The 19,652-nt window shown below is 32.9% G+C and overlaps 3 protein-coding genes across 4 annotated transcripts; all 3 read left to right on the top strand.

The window, feature by feature from the left end:
* Positions 1-133: 133 nt before the first annotated feature.
* LOC107909483 (aspartyl protease family protein 1) lies at positions 134-4,166 on the top strand. Of its 2 annotated transcripts, XM_016837012.2 has the most exons (10): positions 145-676; positions 763-898; positions 2,122-2,357; positions 2,449-2,673; positions 2,755-2,890; positions 2,960-3,033; positions 3,123-3,222; positions 3,301-3,358; positions 3,486-3,557; positions 3,649-4,166. In XM_016837012.2, exons 1-10 carry the CDS (start codon positions 387-389, stop codon positions 3,867-3,869), a joined length of 1,548 nt encoding a protein of 515 aa, XP_016692501.1. In that variant the 5' UTR covers positions 145-386; the 3' UTR covers positions 3,870-4,166. The 2 variants fall into 2 exon arrangements, with proteins under 2 accessions (XP_016692500.1, XP_016692501.1); XM_016837011.2 differs by having other exon boundaries at positions 134-676; positions 2,755-3,033.
* Positions 4,167-9,968: 5,802 nt separating this feature from the next.
* Positions 9,969-13,887, top strand: LOC107909482 (aspartyl protease family protein 1). Its single transcript, XM_016837010.2, has 9 exons — positions 9,969-10,470; positions 10,637-10,772; positions 11,865-12,103; positions 12,296-12,520; positions 12,607-12,742; positions 12,841-12,920; positions 13,018-13,175; positions 13,343-13,414; positions 13,486-13,887. The coding sequence occupies exons 1-9, from the start codon at positions 10,175-10,177 to the stop codon at positions 13,698-13,700; spliced, it is 1,557 nt and encodes a 518-aa protein (XP_016692499.2). The 5' UTR covers positions 9,969-10,174; the 3' UTR covers positions 13,701-13,887.
* Positions 13,888-15,699: 1,812 nt separating this feature from the next.
* LOC107909481 (peroxidase 64) lies at positions 15,700-17,136 on the top strand. The gene is made up of 4 exons (XM_016837009.2): positions 15,700-15,908; positions 15,983-16,171; positions 16,274-16,436; positions 16,534-17,136. Exons 1-4 carry the CDS (start codon positions 15,702-15,704, stop codon positions 16,926-16,928), a joined length of 954 nt encoding a protein of 317 aa, XP_016692498.1. The 5' UTR covers positions 15,700-15,701; the 3' UTR covers positions 16,929-17,136.
* Positions 17,137-19,652: the final 2,516 nt, after the last annotated feature.

The raw sequence follows: 19,652 nt of genomic DNA on the forward strand, positions 1-19,652 counted from the left end.
TCGCCCAAACGTGCTCTAAGATTTTGCTTTAGAATGATGCAACTATAGTCCTTTTTTGAATGATCATTGTATTCCCTTCTATTTTTCGATGATTCTAAAGCAAAAATCTTTAATTTAAAAAATCAAACATCTAAAAATTGTAGCTGTTGAACATTGAAAAAAAGAACAAAGTAGGCCCTTCAAATGCCAACCCAGCAGTCCACATGCAAAAGCTACAGTTTTTTTTCACCTACACTGTATAACGCCAAGAACACAAGAAAGCAACACCTTTTCTTCAGATCCTTCTGAAAATCACCAATCATTCACTGAAAATAACCCCAAAGATCCAAAACCCAATATTCCTTTTTCATTGTTCTTCCCATTTTCAGTTTCTCAAATGCAAAAAAATGTTAAAGACTGTAATTTTCTTTTTTATACTAAACTGGGTTTTAACCTTTAAGCTCATCAATGGCCGCATCTTCACTTTCGAAATGCAACACCGGTTCTCTGAACCAGTAAAGAATTGGTCTAACTCCACCGGAAAACTCTCTCATTGGCCTTTAAAAGATTCTTTTGAATACTACGCCGTTTTAGCTCACCGGGATCGTCTCCTACGTGGCCGTAAACTCTCCGGTGCTAATACAACCCTTTCTTTCGCTGATGGCAACTTCACTTTCCAAATCAACTCTTTGGGATTGTAAGGATCTTTGGTCTCCCCTTTCTCTGTATTCTTTTTTTCTGGGATTTTTTTTTTTTTGCAAATCTTGTTTGGGATTTTTGCAGTTTACATTATACAACAGTTCAATTAGGCACCCCAGGGGTGAAATTCATGGTGGCACTTGACACTGGAAGTGATCTTTTCTGGGTTCCTTGTGATTGTACCAAATGTGCTCCAACTGAAGGCACTGTCTATGCTTCTGTATGTTACCTTATTTTCCTTTCTTAGCTATGTTACCAAAGGTGGATCTCGGGACTAAGTTTTGGGAAATTTTCAAAAACTTTAGGGGTCTAATTAAATTTTTTAGAAGTTTTGCGAGGTTAATGAGAATTTCAAAAAACATTAAAAATTAGAAGAGCTTAATTACCAATTCGAAAATCGCTAGGCATATAAGGATTTTTTTGTTTTTTTCTTCATGCATTTGAAAGTTGAATATCTAAGGAAGTACTTCAACTTGTCCCCCATAAATGCAGTTTCTATTTGGAATTTGTCTGTTTATAGCAAAATTTTACACTCAGATCACTCTTTGTTCATTTCTACAAGTCAAATATGTACTACAGAGAAGCATGGTAGAGCATTTAAGAGTAGGGAAACTGCACCTCATTTTGTTTAAATTGCTTGGTAAAAGTGTCGTGGAGGCCCTTATATTAGGAAACAGATTGCATTTTGCTCCCTTTACTAAAATAAATGAGCAAATTAATTTCTGTAGTTATATTAATGAGCAAACTGGTCTTTCTATTAACAATTTAATCCAATTTTACTGTTAAAAATTTGTCTTTAGACCTTAACATAAGGTACACGTGGCATGCTATGTGTAATTGGTTAATTTTATCTGTAGAAATTGATGAAATTTTTAACATAAAGGATTAGTTTGCTCTTTGATCTAATATATAGGGACTAATTTGCCCATTTTTTGAGTAAATGGGATAAAATGCAATCCGACTCTTAGTACAAGGGATTGCCCCTAAAGGTAACCTGTAAATGAACCTAGCTTGAAAGAAAGGACCTTATTTATTTTTAAGCTTGTTCGTGTTTGTTTGTTTAAGTTGAATAATTTTCATGATTAATAAATAAACATCCATCTTTTTTTTAGATATAAAATAATCAAATATAAGTATTAATAATTTTATCGATATATCATAAATGAGTTTTAAATAATTTATTAAATGAGCTTTAAATGAACAAGAACAAACTTTGTTCTTGTTCAGTTCAATAAACGAGCTTTAAAATCTTGCTCATGTTAACGAATAGAAATTGAACCGTTTATCGAACACTTTGTTCATTTACAGTGCAACTTTTGCACTACATGGGGACGGTGAAGTGGGTAAATTGTATGAATGGGGCTTCTAATTAACCAACTTGGTCTGTTGATCACTTGTTGTCCTCGTATTGATATTAAACTGTGCATAATTTTTGGTGGCAAGGATTTCGAGCTTAGTATATATGACCCGAAAGGATCATCGACCAGCAAGAAGGTCACCTGCAGCAGCAGCTTGTGCGCACAACGTAACCAATGTCTCGGAACATTCAGTAATTGTCCTTACATGGTATCTTACATGTCAGCTCAGACTTCTACTTCCGGGATTCTAGTGGAGGATGTTCTTCACTTAACAACCGAAGACGGTCACCCAGATTCTGTTGAGGCATATGTCACATTTGGGTAAGTTCTCTTTATATGCAGCTCAACCAGTTCGAATGCCTTATTTCGGCATTCTTTGTTTATAATTTTGTTTTTTCCTGATATTGCGCAGCTGTGGGCAGGTACAAAGTGGTTCGTTCCTCGATGTTGCGGCTCCCAACGGTTTATTCGGGCTTGGCATGGAGAAAATTGCAGTTCCTAGCATTTTATCTCAAGAAGGTTTAACGGCTGATTCTTTCTCCATGTGTTTCGGAGACGATGGAACTGGAAGGATCAGTTTTGGAGACAAAGGTAGCCCCGACCAGGAAGAGACCCCATTTAATCTTAACCCATCACAGTAAGTGGTAAATTTCTCGTTTACTCGATGCTGATTGATGTGAATTTAGATCGATGCATTTGCTTATGGAAACGTTTGCAGTCCAACGTATAATGTTACGGTAACTCAAATCCGGGTGGGGACAACTTTAATCGATGGTGGCTTTACGGCTCTTTTTGATTCCGGGACCTCGTTTACATACTTGGTTGACCCAACATATTCAAATCTCGCCGTGAATGTAAGCACTTCATGTCTAGATCCTCCATTTACTCGATGTTTCCACTTAGTAACTTATGCTCTTTTACAGTTCCATTCTCAGACACGAGATAGTCGCCGTCCACCCGATTCTAGGATCCCTTTTGAGTACTGTTATGATATGAGGTCGATTGTTTAGGCTTGTTTCATATCTTCTTTTTCACCGCTTAAGTCGTGTTCTATTCGTTTTTATGATTTTGCTTTGTGGCATGCAGCCCTGATGCAAATGCAAGTTTAATACCTAGTATGAGTTTAACCATGAAAGGTGGAAGTCACTTTCCTGTTTACGATCCGATAATCGTCATTTCGACTCAGGTAGCCGCCTGCTCCTTGTCTTTTCTTTCTTTTTCGTTTTTATTGCATTAAACGATTTTACCTCTAATGATTTTGCAGAGTAAGCTCGTATATTGTTTAGCCGTCGTCAAGAGTACCGAACTGAATATTATCGGACGTAAGTCTTGCATGTCAAATGCAATTAATTGATGCTTCCGCTATGTTATCAACATGAATGAATCTAGTTCCTTCATTGCATGACTTTAACGAGTCTTGTTTTATTTGCTGTTCTTTCCTTGAAACAGAAAACTTTATGACTGGCTACCACGTGGTGTTCGACCGAGAAAGATTTGTTTTAGGCTGGAAGAAGTTTGATTGTAAGACGATGCTTCCATTCATACACATTTTCCCATTATGCTCTAGTATGTCAACTCCTGTTACCTACCAAATCCATTTGCTTTCTTACAGGTTACGACATCGAGGAAACTAACACGTCCGAAGAAGAACAACATCCTGTCTCTGCACCTCCTGCTGTTGCTGCCGGAATCCGTAATTATTCCACCCCAGAATCAACAAAAGATGTAAAAAATAACAATTCACTCACTTCGGTCACCTTGCGATCTTGCCATCTCCATGTTTCTCTTCCGTTTTTCTTCGGACTCGTCTCCATATTGACTCTATTGTCGTAGGATATTCATGGTCTACTTTCTCGAGCTATATGACCGTTTAATCTTCGTAGAAACAACAATGAGAACACCGCTAAAGGATTGATTGCATCCCTTCATGATTTTGTTGTATTTTAGGCCCTCCACATACTATTGTACCATTGCTTCTTGTCAATTCCTTCTATCATTTTAGCAAAGGTCATAGGTATTTTTGTTCATTATTGTTGTATTTCCTTTTTTATGTATAGCCACAATACAAATTTTAGTACAATTTTGGTGGAATTTCTCCCTAGTATTAATCAATGAATCCATTTGGTTTAATTACCGATTTGGTTCTTTTATTATGCTCAAATTTTAGATTCAATTACATTGATATATTTTAATGTGATATAATTTGATTTTTTTTAAGTTCCTATATTATGACTCACATTTTATTTTGGTCCTTAATTTCTAAAATGTTCTAATTGCATCTCTAAATTTTGGAGATTATATCAATCAAGTCCCATTAATTTCACAGTGACATCAAATCCTACATAGAATCATTTAAAATTTTTTTAAAAAAAATTTAAGTTTATTAACCAAAATGAGTGTTCACAATAACCAAACGTTCTATCAATGGTCATTGAATCAGCAGGATCTTAGCATCTCATCAAGGTTTGCATGACATGTTAGCCAGGTGGTTAGAACATGAGAGAGGATAATTATCATAATAAATTGTACAAATATTCCATTTGTTGTAACCACCTTGCTAACATAATCATGCAAACTTTGGTGACAAAATCTAGCTCATTTAATAGCCATTGATGAAACATTTGACTCGTATCAATGCTTATTTTAATTAATAAAATTAAAAAAAAAGTTGAATTTAAAAAAAAAGCAAAATTTTGAATGGGTCAAGTCTAGGCTTGAGAATCGAACCTAAATTCGATTTTACTCATGAAAATTTTTTAGTCTAATTTCAACTTTTTTTTTGTCAAATATGTAATTAATTGTGTGATTTAAGGAATCAACAGTTTTTTTCCACTTTTCACATGCAAGGACTTTAATTTAGACGTTACCATTCCAAGGCAAACGGTGTCACTTTCCTTGCCTATGTCACAGTTTCTTTTCGAACAAATCTTGAGTTGACGAGTCTTATTTTATTATCCTAATTTGGTTCGAACAAATTTTGAATTGAGTGGAGTAAAATAAAATTTGAATCGAATGAAATTGTTCGAGTTAAATTAAAAAATTAAATATATCAAATTAAAATCTTATTACAGTACAACTAATTTCATGTTCGAGAACATGAATTTGAAACCATATATATTTGAAAACTTTTTCAAAACAAAATAATAATAAAATAATATATTTTAGCATGTTAAACTTGAATCATTAATTAAATTATTTAGGACCCAAATTTATTATTTTAGAAAATTTTAAATTTTTTAACTTTCTTTATATATTCTTCAGAATTTTTTTTTAAAAAAATATAAATTTTTAAATTTTTATAAATATTTTGAAATTTAAAAATCATTTTGAATTTTTTAAATTTATTTTTGTATTTTTTTGTTGAGAGTGGCTAATTTTCTTATTTTCAAAATTGAAGGAGATCAAATAGTGATTTACACCAATTTGTTATTCAAATTATTCGAGTTATTCGAATAATAAAATTCAACTCGACTCAAACTCAAAACTTAAATTACTTATTCGAGTTGACTCAAACAACTCAATTTGATTAACTCAAAAATCGAATTTTTTTCAATTTTTTCAAATCGAATCTAATTTTGCTCACCTATACTCGAGTTGCATTGGGTTCAATAGAATACTTTTTTCAATAATTCATAATAATTCCTTTTCAGTTTTTTATTTAAATTTTAAATTTTAAATTTTCACTTTTCGGATTTTTTTGATAAAATAATTTTTTTATGACTTTGAGATATTATTAATAAAGTTTTAAAATGTTTTTTTGTAAATAACTTTTATGTTTTTAAAAATAAATATTATATATTATTATTAAAATATAGTATTTTAAAAAGAGTAAAAATTAATTATAAATTAAATAATAATAAAATAGAATTTTATTCTAATAATCACAATTTTTTATTTTGTGAAAAATGAAGAAAAAGAAGCCATGTGTATGTTTCGCGGTAGTCGCGGCTCCCTCTCGCTTTACATTTTGCCTCTAATTTCTTCACCTTATTTTACGTTACGGAGACTATTAAAACTATATTAAATGATTGTGACTTTAGTTTTTTATTATCAAACTAGAAAATTTAAAGGGATAATATTATTTTACCCCCTAAATTTATCAACTAGATTCACTTTGGTACCATATTTTTATTTTTCACTTTGACACTTGAACTTAACAACTAGGTCCATTTTGGTCCCTAAACTTCACAAATATAAAAGTTTGATTATGTGATACTTTAAAATTATGTCACATAATTACTTGAAAATTAAAACGTTATATAAATTTTTAGGTGAATTGGATTGGTGGTTGAATATGTCGAACCATTGGTCCTCGATTCAACTAGTTCAACCGGTTCAATTGTTGGACCAGCAGTAATTAATAAATAATTAAAAAAATTGTTTATAAGTAATCTCACAATCCATTAACTAAACATATGAATCTTACATTCCAACCAAATGAACCAATAAAATAATCTCACATTCCACTCATAATCTTATTACGAAACGTAATCTAATATTCGACGAACCAAATGCCCCCTTAACATTTACTCATTTTATCATTTTAATCATTAAGCTTTTAAATTTAACCGAATTATTTTTTCATAAAAGTTGATTGCACTTTTAAAATTTTAATGATATTAATGTGATAATATGCATGATTATCTCCACGTGTTTTATTATTTCTGTGGATAATTTTTTGTTTGGTTTTTATTTTTATCAAATATATGGACTTCCATAGTGCAATAAAAAATTTAATAGTCCAATCAATATTTTCGTCTAAAAATTAATCACTAAATTTTAAAAGTTGAAAATTAAAATTAGAATAAAATTAGGCCGAAAGTGAAAATAAATAAATTTTAGGGATTAAATATTGCATTTTTCCAAAAAAAGCTTAATTGAATTTATGATAATTAATTGACATGAGAGAAAAAAAGCCACGAAGTCGTAATGGAGTCCGTACACTTCAGCGACAGGCGGCGACCTTGTCCGGTCGACGTGGATATAATTGCGGCCAAACGGTTGACAGTGTTCCACGTGTTTGAAAACTTATGGTAAAGATTGAAAGTGAAAAATGAAGACATTTCTTGCAACTTCCACACCAAATTTGAAAATAAAATATCACTGTCGGTCTCATTAAAAATATTTTTTTTCTTGCTATACTTGTTTAAAAAAGTCGAATTATTATATTTTTCAATAAATATATTTACTAAAATATTAAATTTTAAAAATATAAGTTTTTATGAATTTTTTATAATATTTTTTGAATATTTTTATATTTTTAAATTATTTTTTGACGCGATATATAAAATAAAATAAAATCATATTAATACGAAGTATATATGGATTGTCGCGCTAATATTGTTAAAGTATTTATAATTAAGTCCTTTTGTTAATATAAAGGTTTAATATAGTTTTCAGTCTGTGAACTTGTTGATTAAGTCCAGTTTAGTATTTATATTTTTTTATCCATTTTGGTATTTGAATTTATCAATTAGGTCCACTGGGGGAAAATAGAGATAGACAATGGCCTTAGCCCCAAAATATAAAATTGTCTATCAGTCCTTTTATCTTTCAAGAAATTACAAGTTAATATAATGATAAAATTGCACTTTACTCTAATCTTTTTCATTCATTTCTAGTCCTCCACGAATAATTTTCTGGCTTCGTCCCTGAGGTCCACTTCAGTATTTGAACTTGGATTCTGTAAAATTATAATAATGTGATACAATCTTTAAGTATCGTATTATCACACTTTTACGAAATTTAAATTCAAAGATTAAAGCGGACAAATTTGCCAAGTTTAAATACTAAAGTGGACCCCAAAAATGTACAAGTACCGAAATAAATTTAGTTACTAAATCTAGGGACCAAAAAATATATTAACCCTATTATAAACATGACAGCATAAATTAAGGAAGTGGGGAGAGTCCAAGAGGTAGACCAAATAGTCAAAAATATTCTACACGTGGCGACTCTTCATTGTGTTATTATTTTCTTCCGCCAATCATGGATGACTCTTTTACTTTCACCAATGACCGCCACCAGTTTTTTTTTTTTTTAATTATCTTTGTTCACGTACCACATGCTCTGTTTTATTTTATTACTTCTTTTAATTCCCCTTTTATCGTTATAACGATCATGTTTAGGGTTTGTAGTTATCCCTCCTAACAATGTCGTCTCTAAGATTCAAACTTGAGTTCTCTTATTGGGAATGTAATATGTCTTACCATTACGCCTAACCACTTGTCGGTAATGGTGAATATTTGATGTACTGCCAATGTACGATAAATGAACAACCACATGACACCTCATCATTAATAAAATAATAAAATAATAGATGATTTATATACAAATATTAATAAATTTATTTGAATATAAACTCTAAACCCTAAATCCTGAACGATAAATTCTAAATTCTAAATTCAAAACTCGAAACTATGTATATTTAATTATGTTTAAATTAAGGTGTTAATATTTATTTATAAGTCCTCTATTATTTTTTGTTTTACTCAATGATGATGTGTCATGTTATTTATCGATGGTGCATGAAACTCATCAACTAACAATGCACCAAATATTATTACTTTAATTAATACTAATTTTCATGACACATAATAAGGTTATCGTTGTTGTTATGATATAAATACATATACGTACTCGTTAAAAAAACATACGCATTAAAGTGTCTCTATATTTATCGTTTCAAATTTATCGATAATTTAATAAGAAATTATATGTTTTCTATAATCTAATATACTTTAATTATACTTTAATTAATTATACACATAAAATATGTTCATATACAAATATAGAATCTTAGTTATAATTAGATCAGATAACTTAATTTAGTGATTATAATTTATTATGTAATGTAATTATAAAAATATAAATTTTGGTTAAGACAAATAAAAATATTTAAAATATCAAAATATTGTATCAATTGGTCGACAGGCACCAACATATACATTAGTATTAGATGAAACGGACCAAAATACACTGAAATATAATTGGAACACTTCTAATCATTTTTATTAAATTAAAAATTAAATAATACATATTTAAAACGTATAATTATTATAAATTAAGATATATATGTAGGGTTATTATTTGATACATTATGATTTAAATTAGGGGGGAAATACAAATATAATGAGTTAAAAATTATATTTATATTTATGGGTAGACTAAATGTGTAATCGAGTCGAACTGAACTTTAACAGTGACAAGCTCAAACTCAAATTCGACTCAAAATTCAAGATTTGATACTTGACTTGAGCTTGAGGCTCAATGCTTAATCAAGTCGAGAGTAGCTTTGGCTCGATTAAGAGTAAAGATGTAATTTCATGATATAAAATTATAAAACAAAAAGCTCGATTAAGCTTGCTAGTTGTTTGAACCGAGTATTACAGAGCTTAAATTTGGCTTGATCGATAACTCGACCTTGGCTCAATAATTACCGTATCGAATTCCAGCTTCTTTTTTTTCAAACCACACTTGAATATCTTACGAGCATTAAGAATGGTGGGAAGGGGGGCAAACATGGCCTTTCCCCAAATGTTATAAAACGTATAAAATTATAAATGATAATATTTTAATTTATTTCTTTAAAAATTATAAATATATTAACTAATATAATGGTGAAATTACATTTTAACACTTATCCAAAATTTTATAACTTAAGTCCACCCCAAAATTTTCTGACTTAGCCCTTGGCGAGCATCAATGTCTCATTTGCATAACAAAAAAATATTTATATTTTTATTAGCTCGCAATTTGTCAAGTAATCCAATATTTAGGTGCCGGTTTTAAAAAATCATAAATTTCTAGGTATTGGATATTAAAAGGGGAAAACAATCAGGGGAAAAAACGAAAATTCTCCAAAATATAAGGGGTATCCCGCCAAAAAGAAAAAAGATTGTAATAAAATAATAACATATTATAATTTTTTATAAAGAAATTCGTTTTCGCGGGACCCACGCTCCGACCAGAGATGGGGTCACACTTTCACCGCGTTTTCGTTTTTCGTTTCGCTTTCTAATTTGTTTTTTCCCTTATAAACTCACAACGAAACCCAGTATCTCTTCAACATTTTTTTTTAGCTAAAAAATTATTTTCCTCAAATTATATATATATTTTTTTGAGTGACGAATTCAAGAATGAGTGAGTTCACTCGTTATAGTCGTGTATTACTGTTAATGGTATTAGGCTTAAGCGCGGGAGCCTGTTACGGTTTCGGTACTTTCGGATTCGAATTCCATCACAGATACTCGGATCCCGTTAAACAAATCCTGGCCGTCGATGAATTGCCGGCGAAAGGAAGTCTGGAGTATTACAGTGCTATGATCCACCGCGACAAAATAATCAAGGGCCGTCGATTGGCGGCAGAGAACGATCAGACGCCGGTTACGTTTCTCGACGGAAACGCAACTTATCGATTGAGTTCCTTGGGATAGTATGGTTTTCTTCTTACCTCCTCTCTCTCAATACTCCTTTTTTTTAAAAAAGAAGAAGATATTCTTACCGTATAAGTGTTTTTATTTTTCTGTTTGTTTGCCGAGAAAAAAAAATTGGTGTACGATATTCTTTAATCTTTGCATTTTTATTTTTGGCATTTACAGTTTGCATTACGCAAATGTAACGGTGGGGACACCAGCTTTGTGGTTTTTGGTAGCATTAGACACCGGCAGCGATCTCTTTTGGTTGCCATGCGATTGTTCCAGTTGTGTCCAAGGCATAGAATCACCCGGTGGCCCGGTAATTTAAATTTAAATTTAAATTTAAATTCTTAATGATTTAATTTTCTTTTATTCTTTCTGGCCATTTTATCTCTTTTATTCACTAAGAATAAAATATGCTGTCAAAGAATATAGTAGGTCTTTCTATTATTATTTGGTATAATTAACCTATAATTTATGTTAATCTTAACGTCCATAAAGAACTTTTTGAGGTTTGTGATTTCACTTTTCAAATTACTATTTTTTCGAATGAGTTTTTTTTTTCTTTCTAAAAGTATGATATGGTTTAGGGTGGGTTTGGATGAGCGATTGGGTGCGGTACGGTGCGTTTAGCTTTCTTTTTGTCTCACGTTACAGTATCTAATCTAACCGCCACCGCTATTTTTACACTAACCGCGAATAAACGTACTGCCCATCCAAACCACCCTTAAATAGAGATGAGACAATTTTTTATCCATTTCAACCCAACCACATGAAAAATTATTTTATAGATTCTTTCAACCACGTCATTCACGATTCTATTAAAAAAAAGAATACATCATCTTTGATTTGAAAATTTAATCCAAATGTACATATAATTTGGAAGTTTATCTTCTTTTAATTAAGTTCAATTTTTATAAATTTTTTTAATATATGTTTAATTTCAATCAAGTAAGCACTTTACATAATTTTTTTAGAACATTTAGCTTAACATTCTCTTCTACTTAATCTCGCGACGCTTTTGTAACAGTTTCTTCAATTTTGCCTGCTCAACTTATAAAACTTTAGCATTGATTTTTTGTTGGTCCACTTTACTTACTCCACCCATTGAAGCGCTCAATCGAGCAATTACGAATTATTTTGATACCAATTTTTATATTTTTTTAATATATATTATGTTTAATTTCAATCAATTAAACTTTATGACCTTATGAGAAACTTGCTTTCATATTGATTAGGTTATAATTTAAATAGAATTTTTTAAAGCATTAAGATATTTTTTGTTTGATTCAATAAAATTATGATATTAAATAAAATTTGATAGAAAATATTAATAATTTAAAAGAAGAGGATTTCATTTTTAATTTCAATCTTTGACAAAATTCTATTTGCTGTAAAATTTGCGTTTCAGACAATAGAGTTTAACATCTACAGCCCTAATACATCATCTACAAGCTCAAAGGTTCCTTGTAGCAGTGACAAGTGCGAACAACATAGAAAATGCTCTTCACCTACAAATACTTGTCCTTATCAAGTTATCTATCTATCCAATGGCACCTCGTCGATCGGGGTTTTGGTGGAAGATGTCTTGCACTTGACTACGGACGACGATAAAACAAACAAACCAGTCGAAGCCAAGATTACTTTCGGGTTTGTATCTTTTACTTCCTTTGTCCTGAAATCTCACCTTGCTGTTGTCGAAAATAGCATTGGTCTGTCATCAACAAGACATGCATTGTTAGTGTTTTGAGTCTGTAAATGATTATGATTATGCATTGCTTCACATTGTTACCGGCGATTACGTTCGGCAATGATTAACTCGTGTGCGTTACTCAATTGCAGTTGCGGGAAGATTCAGACTGGATCGTTCTTAAACGGTGCAGCTCCTAATGGTCTTTTCGGGCTTGGTATGGAAAATATATCAGTTCCCAGCATATTAGCAAAAGAAAATGTTACATCGAATTCGTTCTCTATGTGTTTTCGATCGGATGGGATCGGAAGAATAACTTTCGGTGATAAGGGCAGCTCAGACCAAGGAGAAACACCGATTAATCCCAGGCAATCACGGTATTGACTATAATACCAAATTTGTTCGATATGCGAATGCTCCTATTTTGTCGAGTCTTACTGATCCTTCCGATATTCATTTTCAGCCCTACTTACAATATTAGTATCACTCAAATAAGCGTGGGAGGAAAGACCGGCGATCTCGAGTTCGATGCCATTTTCGACTCTGGTACCTCGTTTACATATTTGAATGACCCGGCTTATACGCTTATTTCCGAGACTGTAAGTAGTTTAAGTCACAAATTTCATGTTCCCCCCGCCCCCCCCTCTCGGTTTCCATTTTCTCCCATACGCGTATTTATAGTTATTTTGTTCGGCAGTTCAACAATTTGGCCTTAGACAAGCGGCATACATCGAAGTCTACCGATGACCTTCCCTTTGAATATTGTTATGAGCTAAGGTAATCTATTCATTTCGCCTTTCGGACCATCGAAAAGACGTAAATTTTATCGTTTCTCGCCCAACGGCCTCAGGCACTGAGTTCTTTTACCTTACAGCGCCAATCAAACGAGCTTGAAGTACCCCGTAGTGAATCTGACAATGAAAGGTGGAGATCAGCTTTTGGTTAATGATCCAATAGCAGTGCTCCCCATGCAGGGTGGAGGTGTATATTGCTTGGCAGTCGTGAAAAGCGACAGTGTGAATATCATCGGACGTAAGTCTCTCTGGATCCAATTTACAAACACTGAACCGATAATCGATCCGATGTTTGTAAAGATCCTTATCTACAAATTATCAAACATTCCATTAGAAGTTTTTAGGTATTTCGAGTCGGAAAATCTCCAATTGTTACTTACATTTTTTTTATTAAATCCGATCCAGAAAACTTCATGACCGGTTATCATATAGTATTCGATCGAGAAAAGATGGTACTTGGCTGGAAAGCATCCGATTGTAAGCAACTTCTCTTCAATCTCGTCCACTAGTTCATCTCGTAAATCTTTTTAACAATCCAATTTCCACAGGTTACAATATCGAGACTTCAAACACTTTACCGGTGATACCACCATCGGCGGTCCCTCCGGCTACTGCCGTTAAACCGGAAGCAACGGCCAGAAACAGCAGTAATGCTGGAGCTCCAGGGTCATCTCCACCACCTATGACAAATAAATCAACCCAGCTTAAAGCTTTGTCGTATGTATTCACAATTGCTCTAGTCCTATATTTTGCTCTAATTTAATTTTTTTTAATTGCAAAGTGCCCCTCACCTAGACCCTGTACCATAGGGTATGTTATTGTTTTAGGATTATACAATGGGGGAAACATTTTTTAACTTACAATAGTTTTGTTTTTTCATGTTAGTGGCATAATTACACAGCTTTGTAAATATGTTCTGATTTTGATAAATGAGAATTATTTTTACAGCATTTACTTACATTTCTAAGTTATAAAATTTTGGTGTTTCCTGCTTTTTCTTTTTCTTTAAATTTATAATTTCCGATAAAAATTATATAATATATCAAAGTTTTGTGTAGATATATAATACTTTCAACATCATGGTAAAAAAAGTCTAATTAGCCATTAAATTTGTTAATTATGTTACTTCCAAAATTTTATGAGAGAAAAATATTATTATATAGATAATGTCATGTCATTTTGTTATTTTTAGATGAACTAAATCTATAATTTACGTAAAATTTAATCTAACGGATTTAACTATTATTATTTAATTCATGACTGAAATTTTAAAATTAAAAAAAATACAGTGATTAAAATGGGCTAAATTAGAGCAAGAGAATAATTTCAGAACTTATGCATAGCATAGGGACTAATAGAAGAATTTGACCTATCTTATATAACTTGATGTACTCACCAATTTGACAAAGCTAAATGCAATGATACGATGTAAATACTATAGCAATTTTGAAAATAAAAGACGAAAACAAATAGTAAAATATGATACCAAAAGAATAATGTGAACCAACATGAATTATTAATACGTAAAAGGTTACATAAAATGTAAAAATACAATATATCTAACAAAAGAAAATATAAATGGACTAATCAGCTTACATTAGACATAAACATGGGTTAAAGCCAAGTTTCTAAAGCTCACTTGATATCTGGTAGACTTTTGAAAAAAAAAATATGTGAAGGTTTAATCAAAGTTTCAATCATTAATTTACAAATATGATAGAAAAATCTAGATAGAATTTGATATTCATATTTCAGATTGATTTGATCTTAAGTTTTAGTACGTATCTATGATGTTAATACTATACTGGTGAGGGATTTTTTTTTTTTAGAGAAGTTTGTGAAGTGTCATTTGTTTAGAGCTAGTGGACCCCCCAACAAGTTCGATATGTCCCAGATGATGATTTTGTCTCCCAACTCTGCTGAAAGCACGAGTCCTTGTAAAGGTTGTTTTAAGAGACACTAAGACTTTTAACAAAGTTGAGAGACAAAACTCTCACCAGGACAACATCAAATTTATTTACGAGTCCACCAATTCCAGACAAATGACTCAACATATACATTTAGTTAACCCGGACCCGTGAACACCTTTTGCAAAGTATAATACAAAAGAGCAAAAAGGTTAGCCTTAATTTGATAAAGTTAAGAGACTTAGGGAACAAGCTTTATAAGCACAAATAACTACTCTGATTGTTACACCGTAACCTCTTCCCTTTTGAACAAACGAGAATCTATCTTTTTCCTGTTGTTGTATCAAACATTAGCAATGGCTACAAGCCTCAGCCTAATCCCCATTATAGATAAATTTCATAAAACTACCCAACTTAAAAATAAATGAATAAATAAATATTAGAGAATTAGCCAACTCAAATTTTAACTAAATATATCGATTTAATTACATGCTATTTACATGTAAAAAATTAGTAAATTAATCCTAACAAACCATAGTTACAAATATCACACACAAAAAAAAGGAAAAAAAAAGAAAAAAAAATTGGATTATTTTCAATATGGATATGAAAATGACAAAGATCAGTTGCATGGGGATTTTGTGGTAGGGTGAAGCATGCTTAATAAACACTACATCATAATTTTTTCTTCAAGCATTTCATTACTATATGCAATGGGGCCACCTATGGGTGACCTTTGTTACTAGCAGATCCTTTGGCTCACTATAAATAATCTCTATGAATCTCTAAACTTTCCCATACAAAACGAGCTAAAAGCTACTTTGAATTTGATAAAAGAAGACAAAGTGGTTTTTAAAATGGCTTTACTCATAGCAGTACTGACCTTAGTTTTGCTTGTGTCTGCGTCGACTTCACCAGCCATTGCTCTTAGCTTGAATCATTATGAGAAAACCTGTCCTGATGTTGAGTCGATAGTTGCAAAAGCTGTCGAGCGTGCCACCATGAAGGATAAGACGGTCCCTGCAGCCCTTCTTCGAATGCATTTTCATGATTGTTTTATAAGGGTAATTTGGTGTGGATTTTAGGGATGTCGGATTCAAGTTGGGTTTAGATATTGATTTGGGCTTTTTCTTTTCAGGGTTGTGATGCTTCTGTGCTGTTGTACTCAAAGGGAAACAATAAAGCTGAAAAAGATGGGCCTGCAAATCTTTCTTTGCATGGATTTTATGTTATAGAAAATGCAAAGAAAGAAGTCGAAGCAGCGTGTCCGGGTGTAGTCTCGTGTGCTGATATTTTGGCTTTTGCCGCAAGGGATGCTGTCGTGCTCGTAAGACTACAACTTTCTTTAGTGTGGATTCTGTATGTGCATTGAATATATGTATGCATAATGATTGATCTAATGGTGTCTATTTGATCAAATTCATGATAGTCAGGAGGTCCTACATGGGAATTGCCTAAGGGAAGAAAAGACGGTAGAACATCAAAGGCTAGCGAAACTATACAATTGCCGGCTCCGACTTTCAACATATCTCAACTGCAACAAAGCTTCTCTCAAAGAGGCCTATCCATGGATGACCTTGTAGCTCTTTCAGGTTAACCGAAATGATAAACTTTATATGTTTTAATTCAACATTATTTAACTAAAGCAAAAAGGGATTACCTTGTTACTTACACATGATGCTGTTGCAGGAGGCCACACTATCGGATTTTCCCACTGCTCATCCTTCCAGAATAGAATCCGCAACTTCAACGCAACGCACGACATAGACCCAACAATGCATCCTTCATTTGCAGCAAGCTTAAGGAACGTTTGTCCGATCAAGAACAAGGCAAAGAATGCCGGAGCAACAATGGATCCTTCTTCAACAGCTTTCGATAACACCTACTTCAAGTTGATCCTTCAAGGCAAAACCCTGTTTTCTTCTGACCAAGCCCTGCTCACGAATCCGAAAACCAAAGGTTTGGTATACAAGTTTGCCAGTTCGAAACAGAGTTTCGAGAAAGCTTTCGTAAACTCTATGATCAAAATGAGCAGTCTCAATGGAGGTCAAGAAATTAGGAAAGATTGCCGTGTTGTAAACTAAGGATTTCATAGATTAGTTATTAGATTCTAAAATCTAAACCATGAGAGCTAGGTAGTTCATCAATGGACTACTACTTTTCCTATTTTCATTGTAGTCTATTAGCCTAGTAATTGTCGATTGGGAGAATTTATAGCTGAATAAGCACAGCTATACTACTGTAATAAACTGAGATATTATGAATATCTTAAGAAACTAGCTTTAATCATAAGAACATACCAATCATCCTCATACAAAAAAAATTCACATTTGAGCTTCAAAGAGTGAAAAATGCAGAAAGCAATTTCGCCCATATCGAAGATCAAAATATAACTGTTCTTGCATCTCTAAGCCTATCATAATTCTAAAAAAAAAGGCAAATCAAGAAAAGGAGGAAAAATAGCTTATCTTCAAGGTAGGATCTCCATTGATGAACATAGATCAATACGAGCAAGCAAACTCCGTCCATATCGAATCCAAACATTAAACCGGCATATGCATCGATAACTACAATACCACGAGAAAAACCTATTAGCTACAATTGGCAAGCCATTCTCAGCAATTGACTATACAAAATATTGAAATAGTTAACCGAATAATATTCAAAGTAAGAATGCACATCAGAAATTACTGAAGTGAAGACAGTTTACTGTAAAATGCACGTCAAAAATCTTAAAATGAATGGCAGGGGCTGTTAGTCATATAGCTTTATTTAAAATCTTGTTAATTAGTTAGCAGTTAGCAGTTATATTTTCTGTTATCCTCTTTCTGTTATTTTTTCATTTCCACTTGTATATAACAGTATCTTTTGTATCAAATACATTGAGCAATTTCTTTTTACTTTCATTTTACATGGTATCAGATGTGATATTTCTCTATTATAATTCCTTGTCCTTTCTTGTTTTCCAAACAAATTTCTTCTTAATTTTCCTTTCCTACGATGGCCCTCCATGATCATACATTACCTTCTAGTCCATACTATCTTCATCCAAATGAAAACCCAGCTTTGGTTCTTGTTTCTCCCGTCCTATCAAGCTCGAATTATCATTTTTGGTCTCGAGCAATGACAATGGCACTTTTATCCAAGAACAAGCTCCAGTTTGTTAATGGCACCATCACAGTTCCGCTTCGAACAGACCCTCTTTACTCAGCTTGGGAACGATGTAATACTATGGTGCTTTCTTGGTTGCACCATTCCATCTCACCTTCGATCATGAACAGTGTTCTTTGGCTTGATTTTGCTTCTGATGTTTGGCGCGATCTCCGGGAACGTTTTTCTCAGGGAGATGTTTTCCGCATTTCTGATCTTCAAGAAGAAATCAATGCATTCAAACAAGATGATCGCTCAGTCACTGATTATTTTACTGAGTTAAAGATCCTCTGGGATGAATTGATGAATTTTAGACCAATTCCAATTTGTTCTTGTCCCACATCTTGCTCTTGTGGTGTTTTTGCTACTCTTCAAAAGTATCATGATAATGATTATGTGATTCGATTCCTTAAAGGTTTCCATGATCGTTTTGCTGCTGTTCATTCTCAAATCATGCTCATTGATCCGTTGCCTACGATCAACAAAGCGTTTTCTTTGGTTATTCAACAAGAACGTCACCTACTTGCTGCTAGCTCTTCCCAACTGTTTGTCAGTAACACACTGCGCCAACATCCTTCTTCAAGGAAATCTCAGCCGAAATCGGCTTCTGACTCACGGCAGTGCACCTTTTGTGGCAAATCCAAGCATACTGTTGATACATGCTATGAGAAGCATGGTTATCCACCTGGTTACAAGTCTCGTGGTCGGACTTCTCGTGCACACGCAGTACTTACTGATGGTGAGGCACCATCTTTGGACGCTTCACAGTCTGTTGCTATTTTGCCACCTGATTCTCCTGTTACTTTGACACAAGATCAGTTACAGCAGCTCCTTACATTGCTTCCATCTTCTACCTCCCCTACTCATGTTACCAATGCCGCCTCTTCTTTACCTTTACAGCCTTCTGTATCTTCAGGTAACCTCTTTTCTTTTCAACCCCACCATTGGATCATTGATACTGGTGCAACTGATCACATTACACACTCTTTATCTTTTTTACCTCTTTTCATTCCATTAAACCAGTATATATTAATCTTCCAAATGGTACCAAAGTTTGTGCTCGAATTTCTGGTAGAGTCATTTTTAGTAATAGCCTATACATTACTAATGTTCTTTATGTTCCCCAATTTACTTTCAATCTTTTATCTGTAACCAAACTCACTGCTACACTACCTTGCTCTTTTACTTTTCACAAAACTTATTGCTCTTTACAGGCTCTTCCATCTTTGACGATGATTGGTACAGCTAAAGTTCTACATGGTCTCTATATTTTGGACTCACCAGCTCAAACTCTCTCTATTACCACACCAATTGCCTTATCAGCTACCAACACGTCATGTTCCCTTTGGCATCCTCGTCTCGGTCATCTTTCTGACTCCAGATTGAAGCTACTTTCTCCTTACATACCTTCCTTGTCCATATCACCTAATGCACCTTGTAAAGCTTGTCATTTGGCAAAACAAAAGAAAATATCCTTTCCTGTAAGCACTTCTGTATCCAATGAAAAATTTGCCCTTGTTCATATGGATATTTGGGGCCCAACCGATATTGTTTCTATTACTGGTCATCGTTACTTTCTTACTATTGTTGATGATTTCAGTCGCTTTACTTGGATTATCTTATTAAGAACAAAATCTGAAGTTCGTACCCATATTCAG

Source organism: Gossypium hirsutum, chromosome D03 (assembly GCF_007990345.1).
Source record: "Gossypium hirsutum isolate 1008001.06 chromosome D03, Gossypium_hirsutum_v2.1, whole genome shotgun sequence".
Lineage (NCBI taxonomy): Eukaryota > Viridiplantae > Streptophyta > Magnoliopsida > Malvales > Malvaceae > Gossypium > Gossypium hirsutum.

What these genes read in the sequence shown, in the direction of transcription:
- LOC107909483 (XM_016837011.2), top strand. Translation starts at nt 387, where the DNA reads ATGTTAAAGACTGTAATTTTCTTTTTTATACTAAACTGGGTTTTAACC. An exon ending in GAGGCATATGTCACATTTGG is followed by an intron (nt 2,358 to 2,448) that starts GTAAGTTCTCTT and finishes GATATTGCGCAG; the next exon opens with CTGTGGGCAGGTACAAAGTG. An exon ending in GAGTACTGTTATGATATGAG is followed by an intron (nt 3,034 to 3,122) that starts GTCGATTGTTTA and finishes TGTGGCATGCAG; the next exon opens with CCCTGATGCAAATGCAAGTT.
- LOC107909482 (XM_016837010.2), top strand. Translation starts at nt 10,175, where the DNA reads ATGAGTGAGTTCACTCGTTATAGTCGTGTATTACTGTTAATGGTATTA. An exon ending in CGATTGAGTTCCTTGGGATA is followed by an intron (nt 10,471 to 10,636) that starts GTATGGTTTTCT and finishes TGGCATTTACAG; the next exon opens with TTTGCATTACGCAAATGTAA. An exon ending in TGGCTGGAAAGCATCCGATT is followed by an intron (nt 13,415 to 13,485) that starts GTAAGCAACTTC and finishes CAATTTCCACAG; the next exon opens with GTTACAATATCGAGACTTCA.
- LOC107909481 (XM_016837009.2), top strand. Translation starts at nt 15,702, where the DNA reads ATGGCTTTACTCATAGCAGTACTGACCTTAGTTTTGCTTGTGTCTGCG. An exon ending in TTCATGATTGTTTTATAAGG is followed by an intron (nt 15,909 to 15,982) that starts GTAATTTGGTGT and finishes TTTTCTTTTCAG; the next exon opens with GGTTGTGATGCTTCTGTGCT. An exon ending in TGACCTTGTAGCTCTTTCAG is followed by an intron (nt 16,437 to 16,533) that starts GTTAACCGAAAT and finishes ATGCTGTTGCAG; the next exon opens with GAGGCCACACTATCGGATTT.